A 15747-nucleotide genomic window follows, 5' to 3' on the forward strand; every position below is an offset into this window, starting at 1 on the left:
AAAAATCCAAGATACTGCCAAATCGATAGTGGTTGAAAGCTTAAAAAGAGAACAACAAACAACTCTCTTGATCACTCATGACTAGGGAAAAATTCTCGGTACCCCTCTTGTTCTTACTCTGGTCACTGAAAGAAATACTGTTGGGAATGTTGCTCTGCAAGCTCCTTGTAAATGAACTAGCTAGTGATGATGAATTAATAGAAAACATTTTCTTTATATAGTCTTTAAAAACTTTTCAAGACTGAGGACTGTTCTGTGAACTACCTGAGATATATAAATTTAAAAGGAGAAAAAAAAAGTATTTGCTTGTCTTTTTGGTATTTTTAGCTGTACTGATAATCTGTTGATAATGTATTCTTAGGTTTGGTTTAGAAATGTAAGAGGTAAGTAACCAATGGTATGTATATTTTAACATAAGTATCAGCTTATGGAAGTGCTCTGAACTTTATATCTAATCATCTGGTTTTGGTTTTGTGCAGTCAGATTTTCCTCTGGTAGTTCATGAACTGCAGTAAACCTCGAGTTTAAATGTGTGTTGAAGCTGCTCTCTTTTTCCGCTTAGTTCTGTTGAAGTTTCTCTGTAGTCTGCATACAAAGCAGAACAACGATTGACAAGGACACTCATGTTTAACCAATGGAAATAGAGTCACTAATGTGCAAATTTGATCTGCAGATGAATGACAAAAAAAAAGACATGCAGCACTGAGAGACCTAAATGGAGTAAAATACACATACTATGGGAAGCATGCCGATCTCTGTTTGGGAATTTTATATGTATTAGTGCTCTGAATATTACAATACCTGTCTATTGCAGAATTGATTGGTTCCTGTCTGTCCTCTGCCATAGGAACTCATTATACAATGACAAATGGAGGAAGTATCAACAGTTCAACACATTTACTGGATCTTCTGGATGAACCAATTCCTGGAGTAGGAACATATGATGACTTCCATACCATTGACTGGGTTCGAGAGAAGTGCAAAGACAGAGAAAGGCACAGACGGGTACTTGAGATAATAACAGTACTTGAAAATACTTTTTGTTGCATGTTGGTCTGATTTAGTAATATATACAAATATATGCTTACTTTAAATTGTAAGTGGCTACATCAGCTAAAATTACTTGAATATGTTGAAAAGCACTTATTTCACTGATACCTGCAGTCCTGCAACAGTATTAGAACTTGGAGAGGAAATAGGAATTGAAGAGAGTGGGCATAGTTCCCCATCATCTAGGTGACATATTTACAGTACTGCTTTGTTTTCTTTTTTTTTGCATGCTAGTACATTTAAGGCTGTCTTCCACTGTAGATATATTTGTACTAGCACAGTAGTGCTTATGGTGGTAGTTAAACAAAGAAGCGAGAACCAATGTGTAGTGCTTTTACCCTGACACACATGTGTTTGTGCTGCTGCCTTGTAATGTTGTGTTTGTTTGGATTATGCAAAGTGAAAATTCTCTCATTGAAAACACATAATTGTTTAACAAAACAGTAATCTAAATATGTATGGTAAATGTCCTTTCCAATCTCCCATCACAGAACTTGCTTTTTGCCTCTCTATTGGTCTCTTTAGATCTTCAAATTTCAGGCTATTCATTTTTATCAGTTTTGCACTAGTTTAAAAACAAAAACATTCAGAATTGTACTATCTAGTGCTTTTTTAAAAGAAAATATGTCCTTGTACAGAAGATCTGAGAACACACACCTTGTTTGAATGTTTTTAATTGAAAGTAAGGAGTTTTCCATATAGTATTTCATAGTTAGATGTCTAAGCAGTAATTAACACAATGCCATCTTTACAGTGCAAATGTGTAGGTTAGTATCTAGTGGATATACTGTTGGATAGAACTCTGAGTCTGACTATTCTGGCTAAAGAGGTGACATTTGGAAGTATGTTATCTGGAGTGAAGTCTCCCAGCTCTAACTCATTTTAATGTCTGAGACTGGAAGAGTCAGACAAGACAGTTAACAGTCATAGCACTACTGCAAAATCTATAGATATGTTCTGAGTCTGTTTGTCCATGTAATCAAAGATGTGGAAAGAAGAAGGAAACAATGCCAGTTCACATGGTGTTTTTGAAAGGCATGCTCCTGTAGAAATGACTTGTTAAAATAAAAGCTGTAGAGGGGAAACTATATGTGATCTTGCTGTAGCAGAGCAGCTGGACTAGATTGTATTCAGAGGTCCTTCCCAGTCCATTCTGTGTATTTATTTGCTTCAGGAGTGATAGTTTCTCTAGATTTCTGTCTGTAGTATTGTGCTTTCTTGGTTTCAGGTTTGTTTGGGTTTTTTCTTTCTGTTTGTCGCACATAGGTTCTGCCTTCTTTTACAGAATGAAAAAATTCTAATAGGATCCTGTTACATAATGAATCATAAAACAAAAGTAAATTTCGGATCAGGGAGCAAAGTGACATAAAGCTAAAATAAACATTTACTTTCTTTTTCAGTACAGTAACTTTAGATGTCATTAGTAGTCGTTGTCTGTAAGTGTTTCAGGGCAGTCAAGCAGTTTCTGGTTTTGTTTTATTGTCATGTGGGGTTTTGTCTAAAAATGAAGATGTTTGCATTGGAAATAGCCAAAATTCTTAAACTTCTACAAGGAATAGCTTATTAATAGCACACTAACAGCTTATTTGAGAGTTAAAAAATATTAATAATTAGGAGATAATTTTGCAATTACATGTTTTATATGTGTATCACAGACAATATCCATTTATCTTAAAAATACATTTCCTGAGTTTTAGTTCTTTAAATTAAACAAATTTACTTTTCTCTGTCAGTTTAATGTCTGAATAACCAAACTAATTTATGTGAATGACTAAATACAAGGAGAATATTTGCAGGTTAAAGAGAGATTATGTTTGCCTGCACCTTGCATCGTACAGTTTGTGTGCCATACTTCTTTCCCCCTCTTCTTTATATTGCAGAAACATACAAGTGCACATAACAATTTCTCTTTGCAGATTAACAGCAAGAAGAAAGAATCAGCATGGGAGATGACAAAAAGTTTGTATGATGCATGGTCAGGATGGCTAGTAGTCACACTAACCGGTTTGGCATCAGGTAAATCTTTCTTCCGTTTGTCAGCAAGTGTAGTTACTGTGCTTTTTGTTGGTGTGTTATCCACTAACCTGGACAAGAGCTGGTTCAGGTTACTGCCATGATTCCACGATGGAAGGAATAGATTGACAACCTCAGTTTACAGGCTTTAGCACTTTGAGGGGAGGTTTTGCTAATTAAATGGAATAACCAAGTCCACACAGAATTTAGTGTGAGTTTCCCGAGGTTACTGGGCTTCCACCTACTGAACTAGTCTTTAGTGTTGTGATTGAGATTGGCATTTTCTATTTCTATTAAATGCTGGGTTTACCCTGTAGAATTTCTGGTGAAAGTGTATTAATTGGATCAGTTCTATGAATTTGGTTTGAGAGGGATTTTGTTTGGTTGCTGTTGTTTGGTTTGGTTTCTGCTAGGAATTTTACCGAACTCTTTAGCTTATTCTGTATGTACCCAAAAATCTCTGATGTATGTGTAAATACAGTTCATTGTAAAACGTGTGTTATACATGAGCATTGCCTAGCTATATGTTGATATCATACCTTCCTAGAGGTTGTTACACAAATGCTAACTTGGAGTACTTTGGATTGTGTTTCAGCTCTTTTGTTTTTAAGGTGTTTTAGAATGGGTTTTATAGCTAAAATCATCTGATAGTTTGTGGCCCCACTGTCATGCAGTGCTGCTTTCAATCAGCATAGTCTGGAGTGCCCAAAATGTGCAGGAGTGACAAATCACAAACTTTGTGCAGTTTTTCCAAAAGTATTTCAAACAGGTCTTGGATTGAATGCTAGGAAAATTGGTTTAGGTTCAGAGTATAGCTATTAAGAAGGCATGGTACCTATGTAATTGCTACTTAACCACTTTGACAAATCACATTTAAAGTAATGTATATGCAGAGTTTGTAACCTGTTTATATACTTCTGAATGTACAAACTGGGAGTATATAATTACTGGAAATTGCTTGTAGTAATTTAAGTGTGTTTCTACACACACCACCCCAAGCTGCTATGTATATTGGAATTCCTTTACTGTATTTCTGAGCAGCAAAGTGAGCAAATTCAGTCTGTGAACATTTGCAGTTTTTTTTCATTTCAGTTGCTTCCTTGTGTCTGTCCAGTGCTTCTTAAATGGTACAACCTCCATTTTAGTCATGGGCAGCTCTTATGTTTATGCATTTCAACTAATTTCATTGAAGTTTTGTTCTGCTGAGCTACTGCCTTTCACTTTGATCCTGGTTCTCAAATGGAGGATCTGCCAAGATCAGTAAATGTAAATTAGTAAATGAGAAGTAATTCTCTGCTACCAATTTACTGTAGTAAATTCTAGATGTTTCTAGACAGCTCTTAACAAATTATAACTAACAGATGTACCTGTTCATAAATACTGACTTTGGACATAGTTTTTCAGTATAATGCTACTGTGAAAAACTATTTTGCTATTTTAAAATAAAATGGGTTTAACTTTCTTGACAAACCTTTGAAACCGTTTCCTAAGTAATGCCTATTTCTTGAAGACCATTAAGCAAATAGTTACAACATGGATTGCCTCTTAAGCTTTGAGTCTGTGAACTGCTCAGTATCTATAGTATTTGTTACCAACAGTAGGAATTTTATGTGATCACCATGTTGCAGAATGATGAATCACATAACCGTCATCAGAGTTTATTTGGTGGGGTTATTAATGTTTTAAAACTATTGTTGGCAGGTAGCTTTGACAGAAGGTCTATCATCCTTTTCATCACAAAATGTGTCAGTCCTCTTCTGCTTCTTAATGCTTAGTGTCACTGGGCTGTGGGAGAACTGCAGCTTAGTAAAAAAAAATTGGGAAATATACAAGGTACTAAATTCTTTGTCAAATACTGATCTTACTGTATTGACAATAGGTCCTATTACTGGAAATTACTAATAATTTACATGTCAATTTTTCCATGTTTTTTTTGTCATTTCAGTTTCTTTCAATTAATAGTACACATTGCTTCATTTTAGCTGCTTGTGTTCCTGTTTAATGGGATATTATCACTGTTTCTACAACAGGGGCATTGGCAGGATTAATTGACATTGCTGCTGACTGGATGACTGACTTAAAGGAAGGCATTTGCCTTAGTGCTTTGTGGTTTAACCATGAGCAGTGTTGTTGGGGTTCAAATGAGACAACATTTGAAGAGAGGGATAAATGTCCCCAGTGGAAAACATGGGCAGAACTAATAATTGGGCAAGCAGAAGTAAGTATATACCCATTTTTCTGATAGTCTTGGTCAACTGAACAGCAGCCCATCCAAACATGTAAAATGACCAGTAGTCTTAAGTTTAGGTTACTAAATAGATATTTGGGTTGTACAGTTACACCACTTTTTCAGAATTTGAATTTATTAATAGGTTATATAATAGTAAATGTGCATTTCATGCACTTGGGCGAGGTTTGGGCTATTGTAGGTGTAAAGTGTATGTTTTATGACAACATAGAATTATTAGTAACACAAGAATCTCTTGTGTTACTAATAATCACAGCTATACATTAAAAGAAAAGAAAATAAACCCCCTGGTATCCTTTGGTAATGAAGAATAGATTTGTTTTATTTGTTTTACCACAAAGTTTTTAAATAAAGGTGATTTGTTCGGTATTAGGTAGATTTTAGCAGTTATTAGCTATTAAAAATAGTTATGTTGTGTTTGGTTTTCCTTTTTTAAGATAAAGTGTTAGAACACTTCCTACCTTGTATAACCCAGTTTATGCTTTTCAAACAAAACTCTACTCTTTCTTGCTGTCCTTCAAAATGTGTACATGAGTGTACTTGCACAGCAAGAAGACTTCTAGGTTATTTTAAATGGCAATTTTGCTCCTACCTCTAATCTATATTCTGATAATTATTTTTTGTTTGTTTCTAGGGCCCAGGTTCGTACATAATGAACTATATAATGTACATTTTCTGGGCTTTGAGCTTTGCCTTCTTAGCAGTTTCTCTGGTGAAGGTGTTTGCTCCCTATGCCTGTGGCTCAGGAATACCTGAGGTGAGGTCTAACTAATATATACGTTATAAGTATTTCACATTAATGTGGAAATTCCTGCTGCTTCACAGGGTCGGGGGGAAGGCAAGAGAGGGTACCCATAGCTTTGATGAATATACAGTAATACAAGTATTCAAAGTGAAATAATGTAGTTGTGCTAATTGTTGCTGAGAGAAACACTCCAAATTTCAGAGTATCTCCTGAATATGAAGGTACTGCTGCATGCCTGTGTCTGGACTGCTCTTTAAGGAGCACTTAGCTTAAGAGAGTTCTGAAGAGTAATTTCCAGGCCCTTCCCACAGTGACGAGAGAGCAGCGGTACATGGACAGAATAGGGGTCCTTTGGTACAGCAAGTGATCTTTTGTTTCACTGGCTGCAAGTGCCTTAATTAGCACAGTCAGAAAGTCTTTGTTGTTGCAATTGCTGTCCTCTGATGTGCACAGAATGGGAGGGGATAATCTGAAGTCAGAGCCTGGTCAGTTTCACTTTTCCAGTCACTCTGTAAATAATTATTTATATGTGTGTACTGTATAAGCTGAAAGGCAAGCACTGCCTCTGAATAAGCCCGAGTAGTTTTTTGCCATTATTTCAGAAGAGACTTCATCCTAAACTAGTTTCCAAATGTAGCTAACCTTTACTTTCTAGACACAACTGCCCAATCTTTTGCGTACATGTCCTCCTTTTCTGTGAGATCTATTTCCTACACGGGCACATATTTTCTAGGGTAGTAATATGACGCTGTTAGGCAAAATAATATCTTGGGCAAGTGGCACATCTTTTCCAGTAGTAAAAGGCTCATCTTCTCCACCTTCGTGTCAAGGTATCTGCTGTTACATTTTGATGCAGAAATGGTGAAAGGCAAGGAGGAAACAGAGTGTAACTGCTCAAATGCCATATCGCTATAATAGGTGACTACTGCTGCTATAGTTTTTGCAGGTGTACTTTTCCTTCAGGAGTTTTATGACTTTCGCTTAATAATTTACGTCATAAACCAATGAATGCAATCTTAGAAGCTGTTGCAGATTAATTTTCTACTAAGTGTAGTTGATAATGTTGTCATCCGGTGGTTTAGACTGAGTTACAAATGTAAAGCCTCTGGCAACCGAAGGGACTCAGTGTAGCAATCTGAACGATACACATTTTAAAGTGTGACAAGGTTATTCGCGTCCAAAAACTATTCTTGAAGTTACACAACAAAAGTTGTAAAGTTAATTACATTGTGAAGAAAGCAGAATACAATACAGAGATTGTTTTTTTGTTTCTTCTAGATAAAAACTATTTTGAGTGGCTTCATCATCAGAGGCTACTTGGGGAAGTGGACTTTGATGATAAAAACAATTACTTTAGTCTTGGCTGTTGCATCGGGTTTGAGTTTAGGAAAAGAAGGTCCCTTGGTACATGTTGCCTGCTGCTGTGGGAATATTTTTTCCTACCTCTTCCCAAAGTACAGCACAAATGAAGCTAAAAAAAGAGAGGTAAGTTCTTGTAAAAGCATTTCTAAAATGTATCAAGTATCCATACATTTACAATTATTTGTTTAAAATATTTGTTCCCAATGACACTGTTCAGGCTTGGATTATCTATCAGTAGTTATTTGTTGTGAGTATTGTATTATCCCTAGTCCTCTCCAAGGTAAATTGTTTTTATGACAAAGTAAGTTTCTGTTTCTTCCACCTCAGAGACCCTTTGATTTTACTTCATGCCTTCCGGGAAAGGGTTGGCGACAACAGTGTTTCTGCTCTGTTTCAATTTGTTGTTGCTAGTGAGAATGTGGTGGGTTAGTGCCGGTGCCCAGCAAGCTGCTCTCTCACCCCTCCTGTGCCTCAAGACAGCAAGAGAAAATAAGGTGAAAAGTTCATAGGTCAGGATAAAAACAGGGAGATCACTTGCCAATTATCACAAGCCAAACAGACTAGACTTGAGGAAAATTATCTTACTGCCGATTAATAACAGAGTTGGATAGTGAGAAATGAAAAAACTAAAATCACCTTACCCCTTTTCCCTTCTTCCCAGGTTCCACTTGTGACTCTTATATCCCAAAGCAGCACAAGGGGATGGGTTTGGGGGTTGCAGTCAGTTTGTTACAGTTTCTCTGCTGCTCTTTCCCCTGCTCCAGTGTGGGGTTTCACCCATGGGACAGTCCTTCACAAACTGATTCAGCATATGTCTTTTGCACAAGGTGCAGTCTTTTACAAATGGACTTGCCCCAGCATGGATCTCCCACAGGCTGTGATTCCTGCCAGAAAAGGTGTTCCTTCATTGACTTCTCTTCATATGCTGTGGCTTCTGCTAGGACCCTGCTCTGGCATGGGCTCTCCACAGGCTGGGTCTTCATTCAGGGCGCATCTGTCTGCTCCATCGTGTGATCGTCCACAGGCTGCAGGGTGGAGATCTGCTTTACAGTGGTCCTCCATAGGCTTCAGGGGTACAGTTTATGTCACCGTAGTTGTTTTCACAGCCTGCAGGGAGTATCGTTGTTCCTGGGCCTGGAGTGCATCCTCCTCCACTGCCGACCTTGGTGTCTGCAAGGCTATTTCCCTCTCACTTTCCTCACAGATGCTGTGCTCTGATAGAGCTTTGGCCTTCCATGTTGTCTTCCTGCATATACGAACCACAGTTCTGTAATCTTGCTGCAGAGTCTGACCTTGCTTCCAAAGATGGTACAATTTCTTTTTTCTCTTGAGCTTCACAAGGACTTCCCTGTGCAGCCAAGCTAGTCATCTGCCCTGCTTGCTTGAGTTGTAACACAGAAAAATTGCCTACTCTATCACAGAAAAAGCTTACTACAGCTTCTTGAAATTGAGGTATCAGCACTTTCATAGACTCCTTTGAGTTCTTCACTGGGAGTGCTTTAACCAGCAGCCTTGGCGTCCTCATGGCTGGTACCTGGCCAGTAGCTGCTGTGGCCACGTCTTGAGAGCATTCTCATGCACTTGTTGCTTTTCTGGTAGCAGGTCTGTGTGCTTGTGATAGAAACATGGAAAAAAACTGGTTACTGTAATGAGATTCTGTTCTTTATGTTTAAAGTCTATCACAGACTTTAGGAAAAAACAACCACTCACTATTGTGTGGGTTTTTTTTTCCCCAGGTGTTGTCAGCTGCCTCAGCAGCAGGGGTATCTGTAGCCTTCGGTGCACCCATTGGTGGAGTCCTTTTCAGTCTGGAGGAGGTGAGTCAAGAGATGGCACCGGAGGATATATAGTTAAAAAAAACCCTCTATTCTGGTATGAATAACTTCAGACTACTCTAAGCTACAGAGTCTTTTCTAAGAAGGACATTGTTTGGACCAACATTTCCAAGTCAAGAACCCTCTTATTAGCAAATTTTTTTTTCCTTTGGATTAATGTCAACTCTGCTTTGTTCTCAGCTATATTTTTCTGGAGAGTGGCTGAGTCAGTCAAAAATTACAGTTTACCTACACCCAGAGATACAGCAGAATTTTACTTTGAGAGTGTATTCTAAAAAGATTTTTTAATGTTATTTGGTTTTTTGTTTTGTTTTTTTTTCATTTTGAAAGAGGCTTTAAAAATCTGTTCAACAGTTTTGTGAGGCAAGATTTTTAAACACAGTTTTCTTTAAAATTGCAGTTGCTAAATACTGTGGAATATGTTAATTATTAAAATGGCAAATATGGTATAAAAGTGACCTCCTAGGCAACCAAACTTAATTCTTCAAAAATGTTTCATATTAAATTAGTTGTCATTAGTAGTGGGATAGTTTGGGTGTTCCCTGCCCCTCCACACTTGAGAAATCACCCAGACTAGACTCACCTGTCTCTGGAAATATGAATGAAGCTTATATTTACAGCTAGCACAATATACAAGCAGATATTTACAGTATATACAGTTATATACAGAAATATACAAAATAAAATGTAATACAGAAACACAACAGCCCTCCCAGAAACCTGAGTCCCCAGGAGGGGCTCTCTACCACCCTTTGACCTTCCCCCTAACCCTCTCAACCTTACCCCAGTCCCAAGGAAGAAGAGAGGTTTGGCCAGGAGGTTAGGAAGCAAAGTGGATTAGTCCAAAATGGAGGGTGAGGTTAGAGAGTAAGCAGCAGCTCAGCCAGCAGCCCAAGTGAGAGTGGTTATCTAATGTTTTTATTTCTTGCTTCTATGCATCTCAGCAAGCCTATGAGAGAAGCAGACGTCACCATTGTTTTCCTTTCACAGCCTGTAATGTAGTTCTTCTCACCAAAACATTCTAGCCTGCTTCAAACGAGCACAAGTAGTTTTCAAATTTCATAAGAATGTTAATTAGATCATTACATTTGTAAAGAACAAAAAAAATTCCCCAAATTAAAAAAAGTAAGGAAAATATTCTGTCAATTATAATTTTTTTGTATCAGTGGAGGATTTTGAGGGATTCCTTTGTTGTAAAAAAGAAAAATCCACAAAACCTCAGAAGACAACTTCTTTGAAATTCAAGTCAAGCTATGTGGGGCTTTAGTATAAAACTTCTTGTTCTCCTTTGAGGGTTTTTTTTTCAATGTATTAATTTTACGTCATAAAAGTAACACATCTGCTAGAAATGTTTCAAGGTATCTTGAATGGAGTTGAAACTGTGTTTGCAGGAAATTTGAGAGTGCGACTAATACACAGCCTGGTTCTTGTCAATGCTGGAAAGAGATGCTTACAAACAGAGAGGCTTTTAAACATTAATTACTATGTATTGTTTTCCAAGAGGCTTAGAACAGCAAGTTTCAAAAGTGCATTGACTTCAAAACTGATAAGAGGTATGAGCTGTTGTAGAGCATTTAAAAAATGGAGTATGGAGCTCCAGTGCTGCAGGTGAATAGTATTGATGATGTTCAGCTTAACCAAGTGAACAGCAGTGCTGTTAACACATACATAAAATGGTCTTCTCAGGGGTTTTAGTTTAATTACTAATAATTGTCGTGTGTTGCCTTTTGCAGGTCAGTTACTATTTCCCACTGAAAACTTTATGGAGATCATTTTTTGCTGCTTTAGTAGCTGCATTTGTTTTAAGGTCCATCAATCCTTTTGGTAATAGCCGCCTTGTTCTTTTTTATGTGGAATACCACACTCCTTGGTACCTTTTTGAACTGCTTCCTTTCATTCTTCTGGGAGTATTTGGTGGGCTCTGGGGAGCATTTTTCATCCGAGCAAACATTGCATGGTGTCGTCGACGCAAATCTACGAAATTTGGGAAGTACCCTGTCCTGGAGGTTATTATTGTTGCAGCAATAACAGCTGTCATTGCATTCCCTAATCCATACACAAGGCTAAACACCAGTGAGCTTATTAAAGAGCTCTTCACAGACTGTGGGCCGTTAGAATCCTCTTCCCTCTGTGACTACAGAAATGATATGAACGCAAGCAAAATAGTAGATGATATTCCTGATCGTCCAGCAGGCACTGGAGTCTATTCAGCTATATGGCAGTTGTGTTTAGCGCTCGTATTTAAAATAATCATGACAGTCTTCACCTTTGGTATCAAGGTAAGTGTGAATGCAGTGATTATTTTATTATCTTTCTCACTTTCAATCTCAAAGACAGCAGCTTTGTTTGTAGATGATTTTTTCTTCATGTGTAGTTCTGTAAAAAAAAAAAGTCTTTTTCCTGTTGGTTAATAAGCAAGTCTTGCAGAAAACAATAGTGAGTTGAATTAAATTCAAACTAGCCCTTTGTTCAGCTGAACAGAAACATGTTAACTGTAATAGAGAACAGTAACTGTGGGGATGGATTGCTTGTTTATATGGGCCTAATTCAGCAATAAGGACAATTCTATAATTGGTAAGTGAAACAAGCACTCACGTTCCCTAGTCCTGTTACGTGGAAGAAGGAAGGACTGTACCTCCTGAACAAATTGTAGGATTTTTTAAACTCCCCTTCTCTTGCTTATCACAGCCTTATTTTCTGAAATCTCCTGTAGTTGACCCTGCTTGGGCAGAGGTAGAAAATCTGGAGTGGTCATATCCAGCCTCAGGCATTCTGTCTGACTTCTGGTAACTGACAGCATTTGCATCTCTTTCAAGAAAACGAATAGTTATTTACTTGTAGAATAATGCATTATGTATGTTCCCATCAGCATGACAGCAGGTTTTCTGGTGGTGTTGCAGGTTCCATCTGGGTTGTTCATACCCAGTATGGCAATTGGAGCAATAGCTGGAAGAATTGTTGGAATTGCAGTGGAGCAGCTGGCTTACTACCATCATGACTGGTTCATTTTCAAGGAATGGTGTGAAGTTGGAGCTGACTGTATTACACCTGGTCTTTATGCCATGGTTGGAGCTGCTGCATGCTTAGGTAAATAAAAATATTTAAAAGTAAGTAAGTATCTGATTTCTTGTATGTTGCTAAAATAATGATTTAAAATTTAAAAGAAACAGAAATGTGCAGTTTTGGAACACATTTTTATATGGACTTCTCTCTCTTCAAAATAATGCATTCAGATCATAAAATCATAGAATCAACCACGTTGGAAGAGACCTCCAAGATCATCCAGTCCAACCTATCACCCAGCCCTATCCAGTCAACTAGACCATGGCACTGAGTGCCTCATCCAGTCTTTTCTTGAACATCTCCAGGGACGGTGCCTCCACCACCTCCCTGGGCAGCCCATTCCAATGGCAAATCACTCTCTCTGTGAAGAACTTCTTCCTAACATCCAGCCTAGACCTACCCCGGCACAACTTGAGACTGTGTCCCCTTGTTCTATTGCTGGTTGCCTGGGAGAAGAGGCCAACCCCCACCTGGCTACAATGCCCCTTCAGGTAGTTGTAGACAGTAATAAGATCACCCCTGAGCCTCCTCTTCTCCAGGCTAAACAGGCCCAGCTCCCTCAACCTCTCCTCATAGGATTTGTGTTCCAGGCCCCTCACCAGCCTTGTTGCCCTTCTCTGGACATGTTCCAGCACCTCAACATCTTTCTTGAATTGAGGGGCCCAGAACTGGACACAGTACTCAAGGTGTGGCCTGAGCAGTGCTGAGTACAGGGGCAGAATAACCTCCCTTGTCCTACTGGCCACACTGTTCCTGATGCAGGCCAGGATGCCATTGGCTCTCTTGGCCACCTGGGCACACTGCTGGCTCATCTTCAGCTTACTATCTATCAGTACCCCCAGGTCCCTTTCCTCCTGGCTGCTCTCCAGCCACTCTGTCCCCAGCCTGTAGTGCTGCTTGGGGTTATTGTGGCCGAAGTGCAGAACCCTGCACTTGGCCTTGTTAAATCTCATCCCAGTGGCTTCTGCTCACCCATCCAGCCTGTCCAGGTCCCTCTGCAGGGCTCTCCTACCTTCCAACAGATCAACACCTGCTCCTAGCTTGGTGTCATCTGCAAACTTACTGATGCTGGACTCAATGCCCTCGTCCAGATCATCAATAAAGATATTGAACAGGACTGGGCCCAGCACTGATCCTTGGGGAACACCACTAGTGACTGGCTGCCAACTGGATGTGGCACCATTCACCACCACTCTCTGAGCTCTGCCATCCAGCCAGTTCTTGATCCAGCACAGATTGAATCTGTCCAAACCATGAGCTGCCAGCTTTGTCAGGAACTTTTTGTGGCAGACAGTGTCAAAGGCTTTGCTGACGTCCAAGTAGACTACATCCACAGCCTTCCCCATATTCACCAGGCGGGTAACCTGATCATAAAAGGAGATCAGGTTGGTGAGGCAGGACCTGCCCTTCCTAAACCCATGCTGGCTGGGCCTGATCCCTTGGCTATCCTGTAGGTGCTTTGTGATCCCTCCATAAGACTCTCAGAACCTTGTAGTCTGAGGAATAACATGTTTAAACTTAAATTGATGGGAAATATGATAATTTAAGTAGTACTTTTGGGCTTCTTCTGGTATCAAGAGATGTCATTACTATATTAGTCAGAAAAGTCATTTTTTTAAAATGTAGGAGAGGATTTGCAGAGTCAAGTACTGTTGATATGATACAAGGCAGGGATGTGATAAGCTGCCATTTCTATGCCAAATGCAGCAGATGTGTTTGAAATTAATCATCTGAATAAAACTTTCGGAAGTGTCTGAACGACTTGAGTCCAGCTTAAGGTATCCTTAACAAGTGTAATTTACAAACTGGAAAATCAGCTTCATAGAAGGAGGCTTAAGTTGGACACCAGAACTAGGAGAGGTTTTTTGAAGGCCTTGTCTTGTCCTAGCTTATAACTTTATTGCCTTAGAAATTAAACATAAAATCTCACTTAGTATGGATTCCACAAAACAGGAGACATTTTCCTTTAAGTGTATTTAAGCAATCAAACTTGAGGTACAAATTTAGTTTCTGTAGAAGTTGTTCTGGTTTATAATAGCTTAGTGTGAATCACATTTGAATGCATATTCTTTTGTTGAATGAAGGTGTTGCATCATAAACCTTGGCAGAAAAACACATCCTGAATATTAACAAAAGAGAAACATAATCACTCTCATCTCCATTGTCCAAGAAAGACATTTCTTTTAATCAGTCAGAATTCTCTTTAGCTTTTATGGCTCAGCAGCGACATTAAGTTCCTGATTCTCTGGACAACTTAGTTCTTGCATTGCTACCTGTGAATTCCTTGGCTTAATGCCATTATTTTGCTAAATTCATACCTTGCTGGATTTCCTTGCATTTCACAGTATTTCTAATCTTGAAGTGGAGAAATACATCATTCTGTTCCTAGTTTATGTGAAATAACTGCATGTACTTTTTTCAATTTCCTTTATTCTCTCACTCTCTAAGAATTTTACATAAAGTTCCCTTTTCTTCTTTTAACTTCTAACTTTCAACTTGTGTTTATTTTTCCTATGTGCTTCTGTTTGTATTGTAAAGAATGATGTTTGTCACATGACCTTTAATGTCGAAGTTGTGTTTGTAGTTCTCATCAGAAAGGCAGAAAATTCTAAACTCATTATTATCTGATACTAGAATATTATGGCTATTGTTTTTCTTGCAGGTGGTGTGACAAGAATGACTGTGTCCCTCGTAGTTATTGTCTTTGAGCTGACAGGAGGGCTGGAATATATTGTGCCTCTAATGGCTGCAGTCATGACCAGTAAGTGGGTAGGAGATGCCTTTGGTAGGGAAGGCATCTATGAGGCACACATCCGACTGAATGGATATCCTTTCTTGGATGCAAAGGAAGAGTTTACTCACACAACCTTGGCTGCTGATGTTATGAGACCTCGAAGAAGCGACCCACCCTTAGCTGTTCTGACACAGGATAATATGACAGTCGAAGACATAGAAAACTTAATCAACGAAACCAGCTATAATGGTTTTCCTGTTATTATGTCAAAAGAATCACAGAGACTGGTGGGCTTTGCTCTAAGAAGAGATCTAACTATTGCAATAGGTAATTATCTTCCAGTATTACGTGATCATGTATGCCAATTACAATGGTTTTATAACTTAAACCAGAGATTATTCTGTAAACTTATTTCAGGTTCAGATACCTCACACAGGCTGGCTGTTCCTATGTTGCAGGATATGATTATCTTCAATAACAGACTCTAAAATAGCAAAAATATTAATCTTTGTCATAAAACCAGAAGTTGACATACTGAAGTAGGCCAAAGCATGATCTAGTCTGGTAATTTAACTTGTTTCAAGGTGTCTCCTAGTATCTCTTTTCCTCAAATGACACTACACCAACATTCTTCTTTCACTTTTTGGAACAGCAGGATTCCATGAGGGTTAGTGTCCAAGTAATTTTTAAATTTAAA

At 38.6% G+C, this 15747-nt stretch overlaps 1 protein-coding gene across 9 annotated transcripts in view; it reads left to right on the top strand.

Moving 5' to 3' along the window:
* Positions 1–15747, top strand: part of CLCN3 (chloride voltage-gated channel 3) — a 122761-nt gene that overhangs the window by 98362 nt on the left and 8652 nt on the right. For all 9 annotated transcript variants that reach the window (XM_064148830.1, XM_064148832.1, XM_064148831.1 and 6 more), the window contains 9 exons: positions 848–1005; positions 2967–3066; positions 5094–5281; positions 5946–6068; positions 7335–7541; positions 9155–9235; positions 10987–11532; positions 12154–12340; positions 14979–15377. In XM_064148830.1, coding sequence (XP_064004900.1) covers positions 848–1005; positions 2967–3066; positions 5094–5281; positions 5946–6068; positions 7335–7541; positions 9155–9235; positions 10987–11532; positions 12154–12340; positions 14979–15377 — 1989 coding nt within the window. The remainder of the gene's footprint in view (positions 1–847; positions 1006–2966; positions 3067–5093; positions 5282–5945; positions 6069–7334; positions 7542–9154; positions 9236–10986; positions 11533–12153; positions 12341–14978; positions 15378–15747) is intronic.

Source organism: Pogoniulus pusillus, chromosome 9, assembly GCF_015220805.1.
Source record: "Pogoniulus pusillus isolate bPogPus1 chromosome 9, bPogPus1.pri, whole genome shotgun sequence".
NCBI lineage: Eukaryota > Metazoa > Chordata > Aves > Piciformes > Lybiidae > Pogoniulus > Pogoniulus pusillus.